General features: G+C 45.7%; 1 protein-coding gene across 3 annotated transcripts in view; it reads right to left on the bottom strand.

The window, feature by feature from the left end:
* Positions 1–12064, bottom strand: part of LOC119400059 (kinesin-like protein KIF19) — a 428957-nt gene that overhangs the window by 47982 nt on the left and 368911 nt on the right. For all 3 annotated transcript variants that reach the window (XM_037666980.2, XM_037666981.2, XM_049417951.1), the window contains exons 3-5: positions 3560–3685; positions 2774–2861; positions 1176–1312 (exon numbers count right to left, since the gene is read on the bottom strand). In XM_037666980.2, coding sequence (XP_037522908.1) covers positions 1176–1312; positions 2774–2861; positions 3560–3685 — 351 coding nt within the window. The remainder of the gene's footprint in view (positions 1–1175; positions 1313–2773; positions 2862–3559; positions 3686–12064) is intronic.

The raw sequence follows: 12064 nt of genomic DNA, 5'->3' as shown, positions 1-12064 counted from the left end.
ACTACGAGGGACGAACGGGTGCCGCCTTAAGGAGCTTCGCCCCTAATAGCATAATTTTTCGAGAGAAGAGGAAGCGATTTTTAGTGACTTTGAGAATTGATTGTAAATTAAGGGGTGCGTGTCGCGCTATAATGTTTGGCTCACGTGCTCTCGGGAGCCTCTACTACCGATCTGCAGCGCTTCTTGACCATGCTGAAAAGTGTTGCAGGGCCCTTTAAAGACTCATAGAACTATTTTTTTGACCGTGTCCTATTTGGCGACGTCTTGCAGTTATCTATCTGACAATAGATAACTAAGGCACTCAGTCAACTCAAATACGTTATCATTTACCACATATACATTCCTATAGGTTACATTACGTTGGTATTTATCAGGTCACATATCTAGGTCACCAACGAATTTTTTATGTCCGGCAGTTGAGGGGGAGGGGAGGTGTTCTACTAGAAAAATGTCCACTACCGTGAACTATAATTGAAGAACATATTGTAGTTTTGTTTGATTGATTAGACTTGATTTGATTGGTTTATTACAAACAATACGATTGGAGGCGAATAGAAAAACCATTCAAGAATGGCTTGAGGGAGTCCTTTGTGCCCGTACTGGCAAATACAGAAGCTGAGGCTCAAGTATTTTGTTTATATTATCATACACTTTGACAAACCAGTTTATGCTAGATTGGTTCACGTTTTGCTGAGTGGGGCACTGAAACCTAATCTTTTCTGATTGAATTAAAGAGCCAGGTAATCCTTTTACGACGAAATAATGCTATTTTCAGTCATAATAATACGCAACCATGCCTTCGGCCGGGCTATCTCGATTGATAACCTGAAAGGTCGACCCTTTAGGACACTAGCCGTCAATCTCTGAGGTCCTCACTGGTATAGGCAAGAAATCGTAGATGCCCGAAGCCGTCGCTGCTTGCCGTTACGTTGCATAAGAAAAAGCAGTGATGGCTTCATATAACATATAGAATACGAATAGAATAGAGTAGAATACACATATAATAATGCCAATAGTTTATTTGTATGGCGGCTACCGAATACGTAGTACTGTAAATGTGATGTAGACGTAACATTTGCAGCGTTATTCTGGTGGCGTCACCTACTGCCAGAAAGAGAACACGAGGCACCCCTTCACACGGGGCATATTTTGTTGCCTACGTCAACGTTAATTACCTCCATGTACGAGATGAGAACGCTGGTGCGCGTCGTGGCGTCGTTCTGCTTTGCGAACTGGAAGATGTCGTCGAACACCCGCACCATAAGACCGGGGCTCTTGTCGGTGCCGACCATGGTGTAAGTCTTGCCGGCGCCTGCGCACAGTGTGTTCAACTCAGTGAATGCAACGCATTTGCTATAAGCTAACAGTTATACGTTCAACGAAACTGCTGACTAAAGTACAACAGTCAGATCGAAACATGACTCGCGTAAGTTCAACTGCATTAAGATGTCGTTCGACAGTCATCATCAAAACCTCGAAAAAGAGAGCCAAACCTTCCATAACAACACAGCTTTTTAATGCGCAAGCCTGAGATACCTCACCAAACGCGAAAAGTCACCACCGCCATCGGCGGCGGCGTCAATATGAAGTCATGGAAAAAATCCCCATCATGTGATGACGCCATCACGACCTCAGAGACGGCTAAAGGTGTGACGTCACTTTAAATCACATAACGGGACGTCACATGATGACGCCATTATATGAAATCGTCGCTAAGTCAAATGTGGGCCGATCCCGGAGGCAAGACCACGTGAGGGGCAGAACACTTGCAAGCCTCCGATCCCGGAGGCAGTGCAAAACCGCGTTAAGTGCAGAAGGCTTTCGGGGGAGGGGAGTGGGGATATCAATATAATCGACTAAGAAAAAAAAGAAAATGGCTTTCGCCTTCGAGTCGTCTTAGTTGAATTCTTGAGGGACCCTGTGACTTCTGTTGTTCGCATACGAATTTGTTCAGTCTTTCGTGGTTTATAGTCACATAAGCACATGTATCTTTCTTCAAGGGAATACCAAACTTAAAATCTGTGGAATATTTCACTAATGTAGAATCAAAATTTCGTGTGAGAATAAATAGACTCAGGTTGAAATATCAAATGACCATACCAGCACACGACAAGCAAGCAGCAAGCAAGATACGATACACGCCTTCTGATAGTTTCTTTCATTTACACAAAATACAGAATAGCTTGGGTGGAGGCTAGTTGGAACATACTGTAGAAAAAAATTTTTTAGCGCTGCAAAGTTGAGGACGAGAAAAAAAAGAACATGGACAACACAGACGAAGCGCATCGTCTGTCGAATGCGCTCCGTCTGTGTTGTCCATGTTTTTTTTTTTTCGTCCTCAACTTTGCAGCGCTAAAAAAATTTTTTCTACAAAAGACAGCACTGATTCGTCTGTCGTTTAACGTTTACTGTTTTAGTATTGTCGAGTAAATAAGATTGATGGACGCTATTCACATTGACATCGGAGTATGATATAGTGCTTCCATGACGCAGCGAAATAAGCGGGCGCTTCTTATGTTGTGGTATCTCCACATTGTAGACAACACAGGCTCTATCTACATCTGGTCCCTTTATCTGTATGCGTCCACCCTTGCAGCGCCATCTGAACGTCGAGTGACGTATCAGTTTAGGGAGTATTTGTGAGGAGTGTCCCCATTTAAGCTATCTGTGTGCTCAGCTGAACGAACTCGGTGCTCTGACGGTTAAGTCAATCAACGTTGGTCGTACCAAAGGCAGCAAGATTAATGGATGCGTTTCAGATGTGTACACTCACCCGTGGCTCCGTATGCGAACACTGCTCCATTGAAACCCTGTAGTAGGTTCTCGACCAGAGGCTTGCCAACTTGCCGGTATACTTCCTCCTGCGAAACAAGCGTTCATTCACTAGCCTATTTATTTAACGGTCGATTAACTGATCTTTAGGGCGACAGATGTTACCAGTAGTAGATGAGACTCGCGGCCTTTGAAAAGAAAGATATTGCGAGTAGCCTTTTAGTGCTGGGAAACTTTCAAGCTCATGAGGGGTGGGCAGTTTATTCGAAACCCACTTTTCCATTCGATAGCTGTAGTTCAAGTTTATTTCATTCGTCTACTAACTTCTTGTGACGTCAAGTCGCCATCAATTTTTTAGCCTTTATCTCGGATTGGGCTCTGAGAAAGTACGGGACGGTAGATGTCGTCAGCTTGTCAAATTTGAGCTCAAATGAGTTCGCACTTCAGCCGAGAGAAGCAATATATATAATACATATGCCTTTCTCGCTCAAATTCGCCAAGCATTACCGCCCGGTTCTTAGTCAACACTGCTGACTGTGTCAGTGCTGCGCCGCCAATCCCATTAAGTGAACCGGTGGCATGTATGTTGACGGTACTCTGTTGGCTGCGCGGTGCAGTGTGGGCATTCAACATTGAATGAGTTGTTGCAGTTAATGGTCATAATTATTTGTCCCAACATTACATTCATTAGCAGCAAGACAAACGACAGTCATTCGCTGTGCCATTGCGGCTTGTGGCTTTGAATTGTCATGCCAGCGCACGGTATTGGTCTGCACGTTTAACGTACCTGCGAGCTCCTCTCGTCCAGTGTCCAGTCGAAGGTGTACCGGTGACTGACCACCTTTCGCTGACTGCTCCCGTTCCGGCTTTTGTCGCTGGACTCGGAGCTCTGCGGGTCAACCAGCAGCACCGTCTGCAGCACGCAAAAAGAAAAGAAAAAAAGAGTTTACGAAACAAAACATACCAGAAGGTTCCTTATCTGTTGGAAGCAGAGTTCAAATACATTTTATGTGGCATGTCATGTTAGCTTAATCAGTCAGTCATTCAATCAATCAAACAATCAATAAATAAATCAACTTATGAACCACTCAGTCACACTGCCGGTCAGTTAGTCTGTCAAAGCAGGATAACCTAATGAGAAAAAGAACGGATATGAAATCGGGCTCTAGCGCGTACGCCGGGCATTAACAATTTATGATTCGCCGGTTACCGCGGTGCTCTCCAGAAGACATGTGAAGCTATTGCCTTCTACCGATACCAACTTACGGGACAGAAGCTTGAAGCTTTAGCAAAAAAAGAAGATTGCGAGGTGGAGTATATGTCTCTGCTGTATACCATGCATGCTATAGTGGTGTAAATATAGTATAGTATAGCATATATGCTATACTGGATAGCATATAGTATAGTATATAATAGATAACATAGCAGACACTATAGTGTAGTATAGCGCATTTAGTACAGCATATACGCTATACCCGTTGTGCGCTGCCACATATGGCAGCGCAATCCGGCTGCATGGACGACACGAAACAAGAAAGACATATGCAATCGCTGATACATCTTCAGCGAGTCTCTCCAAGCCAGTCGGTGTCTTCTTTTCGTTTCCTTGCTCCGCGGTGTCTCCTGTTCTGTGCAATGCTTCACATTTACCTTATGACAATGAGATGTTGCATGACTATGAGATTTCCCGCAGTCCCTGTCACAAAGATGTAGAGGTCCGGCCCGGTATTTAGTATTGACGGAAAAGTATGGAAGAATGGCAGAGCATGGGACGCCATTTCCTTGCGAGCTGCGTTACAGCAGCATGACGTTGTATGGTTAGGGAAGCTATAGGTGCGGAAAAAAATCAGCCACATTCCCTACGTATAAGCTGCATCAGTCAGCGACGCTTGCTGGTTCCGGTCGACCCGTCAATTCCAGCCGCTGACGACGTGGCAAAACGCCGTGCGTCCACTACAGAAACGGCACGGGGACATTGACGGGAACGAGCGAGCATGAACGACAAGAAACAACAGCAAACAAAATGGAAGGAGCGATGGCCCACAGAAGCACTGTATACAAAATGACAGCATGCCAGCGATGCGAAAAGCGACTAGCGGTAGACAGCGTGAGGGTAAAGGGGCAGTTGACGTGCGTTCGGCCGCGCAGGCTTCTTGGCTACACCAGTCACGTAGCAGAGAGCGCCGAAGCGCTCACGCGAAAGAACACAGTGGTATGCTGGCTCCTCTCCCCCTATCGGCGTGAGGGGGAATCAGCTGATGACGGAGAGTGTGGATGAGCTCGACCATGAGCTCGACCAGCCGTGCCTTTCAATGGGCAACTAGGCCTGTCATATCGCAGCGCCAGCCATGAGCATCTAAATAGTAATGAAGCCAAGGGAAAGGTAATAGACTACTTCCCCACGTGGGAAACCTAAGGCCCGGTCGGTGAAGGCTCTGCAGGACTATCAACAAAGTTGTTACCAACCAAAATTTGTCATTGATTTATGAAGGCGAAAGCCTCAGATGGATCATCAAACGCGAATAGTGACCGTCAGCGTCAACACGAAAGGATGCAGAAAATAATTATCATGTGATGGCGTCATCACTACATCACAGATCGCTAAAATTTGTGAGGTCACGCAACGTTCGTGACGTCAACTGATGAAGTCATCACGTGAAATCGTCGCTTGGTCAAAGGTGCGCCGATCCCGGAGGCAGTGCAAAACCACGTTAGGTGCAGGAAGCATTCGGAGGGGGGCCAATACCACTCACTGAGCAGAGGATGGCTTTCGCCTTTCAGCCTTATTGGGTGAATGCACAAGGAACCGAGTGGCTTTTTAAGTCTAAGTGCGGCATATATTCAATAGAAATGCAGGAAAAGGGGGGGGGGGCGTTGCCGCCCCTCCTCCGAACTCATGCGCCCCCCTCCCACCGCGCCCCTTTCGGGCCAGTTCTAGGGAAGGGCAAGCAACTCCACCCTCCTTACCTCACGCCTCTGCCCTTAGCTGTCGGTGCTCGCTCTGAACCTCGCCGACCAAGCCCCCAACAAACGGAACTTCCGTGTTTTTCTTTTTTTTCCCTCTTCCCCAGTCATGTGTTTAACTCGTGTTCCCTTTTTTTTCTTCTTTTTTTTCCCTCTCCCCCCAGTGATGTTTAACTCCCCCAGGCCTCCTCCTCCACTGTAACTCTAACTTCTCCTATACTTTTCTCCCCTTTCCCCTCAGGTGTCGCGGTTGTGGTGTCCTCGCCTGAGAGACAGTTACTGCGTCACTTACCCCCACTCTTCACCTAATTTTCCCAAATAATAAAGAATCTCTATTCGCTCGCGTGATGAACGCTTTTACGTCTACGCGCGCATTGCTTGTTCTAAATTCTTCCTTTCCTTATTGTTGTTCTGTTCACCTCATCCAGTGCATGGTAGCAAACCATGTGCAACCAAGATAACCACCCTAACATCTTTCGCCTCTTTTCCCTCTCACACATGCTACTTGTGGCAGCAATGCAATTCGATTATCTGCTTGTTGCCCAATATTGCTTGCCTGTAAGATCGACGAGGTGTACTGCAGACGTTGTCTCCTAGCAACAGCGAATCATCGCGCTTACTGAGTCAGAACGCTATAGCACGTGCCGACGAAAGTTTCTCTGTTACGATACGGCTCGAGTACATATAAATCTCTTACGTAATTGACAAATAGAGAAGAAAAAGACAGCCTTGTGCACTGTTTTGTTGTTTGCTACTTCGTCTGTCGCCGCTGGTTGCAGCAAAAGAGACATGTCAAGAGTCTCCTACGCAGCTCCCTTTTCCATCATCAAATGTGCGAATGTCAATGACCCCTAAATGCGCGGTTTCCAGGAAGTGAACGTGCCTGGTGAATCACGTGACAGGGTGTAACACGCTTAGTGTGCATGGGTCTACACGCGCCCGGCGCAGGTTTAGGTAGCTAGACGCACTTCACCTCGCGGCGCATGCTCTGAGCAGGCAAGAGCAGACGACAAACAGATGACAAGCAGACGAGTACTCTGTTTGATGCTGAGTCACACGACAAGATTTTTCTGTTTTCATTTTTCTTATGCGACAGGAAATAGACATGCTCCCTTGCCAACGGTTGACAAGCAGGCGGAAACGCCAAGAACTGTATCAAGCCACAGTTTCTACAGACGCGCGACGCCGGTGTTTCGTGTTTTTGCATCGGCAACAAAGGAACCGTCGATGTTGCATAAGCTGGAATGGCATGGTGTGTTTACGTATGCACGCCAATAAGGCAGATTGTTCGCGGGAGAGGACACGCGTTGTTAAGCAATGCTTTTTTGTCGATTAACCTTATACGCGCCGCTTCTGCTTTACCCGGAATGTCAGAGACGGACGACAGCCGATGTGCTACCGAGCATCATTACTCATTCACCGCGTCGTAATGTCACGTACCTCACTTCACCAGTAGTCTTACCACGTCATTCCAGCGGAGAGCACTTAAAGCCAACCGTCAGGATTACACTCTTTTTCGGGGAAGAAGCTGTCGGACACGTTGACAGACGTTGGCCGGTCTTACATGAACGACGCTAAAGTATGTACTCGATGCATTCCCGAGTAGTGCGCGTGGTTTCCAACATGATGATAATCAGCCTGACTCCGCCCACCGCAAGGTGAATGCCTCTGCCACGTTCCGCCAATTACTTCGGTCCAGTGTTTGCTGCGGCTATGTTATCCCCACAAACTTCTGAATCTCATCTGGCCACCTAACTTCTGTCTCCCCTCTCGCGTTTGCCTTCTCTTGGGATCCGGTCTGTTACCCTTACAATGACCAGCGGTTATCTTGCTGACGCGCTACATGCCCTACCAATGCCCATTTATTCTTCTCGAGGCTAAGACGTCCTTAACACCCATTTGTTCCCTGACCCACTTTGCTCTATTTCTGTCCCTTAAGGTGGCACCTATAATTTTCCTTTCCATGGCTCGCTGCATCGTCCTCAATTTAATTAGGTGAACCCTTTCCTTAGCCTCCGGGTTTCTGCCCCGTACGTAAGTACCGTTAAGATATGCAGCTGTTACATACCTTTCTCTTGATGGATATTGGTAAACTGCCATTCGTGGTCTGAGGACGCCTTCCCAAATGCGTTCCATCCCGTTCTTATTCTTCTTCCGAACATAGTGAGAGCTAGAACATGTATGTTTGTGTTCGCGGGCTCGTATGCGTGTTATTGTATGCACATTCATCCAATTCCACCGTGCGCGACATAATTCTTGTTGCTCTACTCGCCATAACTCTCCCGGAAGGTTTGGGAAGATATAAGTAATACATGTTTACTTATTTTCGATATTGGAATAGAATATTTTTCTTTCTTTTATTTAATAGGTATATATACTTTTTTCTTCTTCGACTTCACTGTGCTGTTTTTTTTTTTGCCTTCCGCCCTTCCAGCAAAAGTGTCTTATGAGAGTGACAGTATAACAGAAATGAAGAAAGGCACTTTTTGAGGGCTCGCTTCTTTGTTTTACACAACCTTAATGAAAACCTGCAGATAATGAGGCCGAGGAAGGTACAGAGGGCGTTAATTGTACTGTTTTAAGTGTAGTGTAACAGCTGTGGTATACATGTGAAGAAAGTAAAGTGGACGAAAAGACCACTTGTCGCTTACAGGGACCGAACCTGCGAATTTCGGATTACGCGCCCGATGCTCTTGCCAACTGAGCTACAGCGGCGGTCGTTCCCTCGTCCACTTATCGGGTATTTATCTACATGCAAACCCATTGTAGTGTTAGTCAGCGCCGCCCCAAGCCATGACGGTGAGTGTGTAACACTCTTCGTTTTTGCCAGACTTTCTTCACATCTGCATAACAATTGTTACAATACACTTAAAACAGTGCAGTTAACGTCCCATATATCTTCCTTGGCTTCATTATCAGCTGGTTTTCATTAAAGTGTAATAAAAACAAAATTCTGAAAAAGTCACTGTGTTATCGAGCTAATTTCCGATTTTTCTCCGTTTTGGGATTCGCTGCCATAACATTTATTGAGTGTCGCGGTGCCTTGAAAAGTAGGCCGTCAAATGAACCGCCATCACACAAACGTAAGGAATGAATCATAGCATGACTACGAATAGTGAAAACGCGTAGAAAAATGCAACAACGGGAAATGGTGAAAGGAAAAGATACCTGAAGAATGAAGCATCGTACAATCAACCGTAGCGTACAGTTCCCCGGACGTAGTCTGAGTTCTCGGTGTGTAACGGGAACACGCGAACGTCCAATCGCACCGTTCATTATGTCACGACATACATACAGGAGCGAACAACCGGTTCGAATTCTGGAGGACCAGCGCTTTACGCGACGCACGCAAGAAAATAGCGATGTCATTACTGCGCAGGGCAGCCGTGTTTGTTTAGTGCGGCACTTGTTACGAAATTTATGCATTCGTAAAAAAAAAATTGCAGTGGCTTAGCTCGGCTATGCCAGGATATACGTAGCGTTAGCAAAGGTTCAGCTGATTATTCTTAGCTTTCCAGGTTGTCTAGGATTATTAGCCTTCTTCTGTTCATTCTTCGTACGCTGAACCGCTAATTGCCAAGCAACTACTTCGGGATCCGATGAGATAATAAGCTTCTCGGCAATTCTGCGTCGTTGAGCAGCATTTGCGCTCTCCTTCTCCATGGCGTTACTCACCTGCAAACGCCAGTCAGAGGCGCTATCAATCGGCTCTAGCGCAGCGTCAGACGGCAACTGCACAGCGAAGGCGAATAGAATGAATAGAAACGGAACAATGCAAAATATGTTGGGACACCTAACTCACTTTATCGCGATAAGCAAACTAACAGTAACTCTACCGCGACCGATGCAGTTACGCCATCTATGCGTGTATCTGGGAACCGGGGCGTGAGAGACGTGGACATTCATCGGTCACCCGGCCAAGCCCTAGAACAACTCCGTTAAAGACTCGAAGGCGACCCTAATTTTTTACTTAGGTATCTGGTAGTTGCAATCGCACGTCGGACTTCGTGTGTCCTGCTCTATTCCTTGGGTTAAGTTAGTGTTACGTCGCGCTGCTGAACCGGATCTCAGAGGCCACATAGAAAGAAGCGTGTGGCTAAGATCTACCCTTCCAGGTGTCGCAACGGTCGCGCCTGTCCTCCAGAAAAGCGACCGCTCTTTCAACGAACACATTCAATTCATTTTCATTATTTACGCCGACCATTCAATTGGTCCTTATATTAAGCAAACCTATACTCCAGTGTGATATGTACCCGATACAACAATGAAGTTCAACCAGAACCGCCGATTTCGTACCAGTTTTATTTTCTAACACACAATTTCTGAATATTAGGAAAACAGAAAAATGTCCTCTACCGGAAGTGCTCGGAAAAGGAACAAGAATGTCACTCGTTTATCGAGCACTAAAACAAAACAAGAACGCTAACATGCACGAAGCTCTCGTTTAGGCCTACGACCAGGGGGCCAAAACTTCATTGCCGAAATTTACCAAACATACGACTCCCACGTTCCGGCAAAAGCCTGAACCGGTGTTTCTTTCATTTGGCGCTACCATGCTAGGTTTTAGCCGCAGGGGTTGTTTTCTATGCTGTATGTCAGGGGTCTCAAACTCACCTCACCTAGCGGGCCGCAGTCACGAGATTTAGCACCGGAAGGGCCGACAGTGAAGAAGGTTGGGGGGGGGGGGATTTTTCGCTATCGAAGGCCTTTGCTACACCCTACATAATGGTCATTACTGAAGGCGACTTGGCGACAGGACTCTATAAACATGTGGACACTGATCGCCAGCATGGCTAATATCTGTACACTATTACGAAATATAGAGTTTACTCCGTGGTTATGTTTCTACGTATGGTCGTATGGTGACCGTATATATGTTAGCTTCATAGCTTACCCGAAAAAAAAGGCGTTATCGATTGCAATAGGCAAACGAATAATGCGTGCACAATTTAGCAAATTAACAAGCATTTTATTCCCAGTGAAGCCGCGGGCCGCATGCGGCTCAAGGGCCGCGTGTTTGAGACCCCTGCTGTATCCAGTTTCCTACGGGAGACAAAAATAAATGAATGCTAAGGGTAAATAAATTCAGTTTCCTTTTCGAACATTTCCTCCTTGGTCTCAGTTGTTACTTATATTTTCCTGATTTTTCTGATTTGTATTCCTAATCTCATTTGTACTAATATGATAATGATTTGTATTTGTAATTATTGAGTTGCTGTTAAACTGTTTATTTCTATACGAATTCTTTCACCAAGCTAAGTAAATTCCGAAACAAGGCAAGATCCGATCCATGGCCGATAGGCCTAGGTGGGCTGCGCCAAGTGTCTGAGGAACAACCAACCAACTAACCAGAACCGAGCGCGTCGATCGGTATGGGGTGCGTTAATGACAAACCATTAACGACTCACGAGCGTTGCGAGTCGGACACATACGCAACTACTTACAGGCCGCAACTGCAGCTTCGATTTCTGCCGCCGTTCCACCGCTTTCTGCCAATTTAGGCATAACTGCGGGCCGGAAGCAGAAAGACCCAGTCGGAAATGCGAGACATGACTGCCGCTGAGAATCAACACGTCCTTTACCAATGTACATATGCATAAACGAGAACAAGGGGAATCAATGGACAAGACCATGTAAAGGCAGCAGATGCCAACGGATCTGGCGTTATGTTTTGGCTTCCTACGATTATCTATCTATCTATCTATCTATCTATCTATCTATCTATCTATCTATCTATCTATCTATCTATCTATCTATCTATCTATCTATCTATCTATCTATCTATCTATCTATCTATCTATCTATCTATCTATCTATCTATCTATCTATCTATCTATCTATCTATCTATCTATCTATCTATCTATCTATCTATCTATCTATCTATCTATCTATCTTATATGTATGCGTAGAAATGAGGAGGACACCCTCAGCAGCAACAACAGACGAAAGGTTTATTAGACGTGTCGACCAGACTCAGGTGCTCATCGGGACTCCGGTCGAAACGTCGAATACACCTTCCCTGTCTTGCTGCTGTCACCGAGGGTCTTCTACTCATTTCTGTCTACTACCCCTTCGGTCCCTAAACCACCACGTCCATTATATATATATATATATATATATATATATATATATATATATATATATATATATATATATATATATATATATATATATGAATGGTGTGTAGGTAAATATATTGCACGTATGTATGTATGTATGTATGTATGTATGTATGTACGAGAAGCGAAGAAGCAGCCGACAGCCGAAACGGGCCCCACACTGCCCCGATGACGTACACTCCTATACCAGTCACGGAACGTCCGAAAC

This window comes from Rhipicephalus sanguineus, chromosome 7, assembly GCF_013339695.2.
Source record: "Rhipicephalus sanguineus isolate Rsan-2018 chromosome 7, BIME_Rsan_1.4, whole genome shotgun sequence".
In the NCBI taxonomy this organism is placed as follows: domain Eukaryota; kingdom Metazoa; phylum Arthropoda; class Arachnida; order Ixodida; family Ixodidae; genus Rhipicephalus; species Rhipicephalus sanguineus.
Note: the sequence above shows the minus strand (reverse complement) of the source record. Positions and strands in the feature narration are given on the sequence as shown.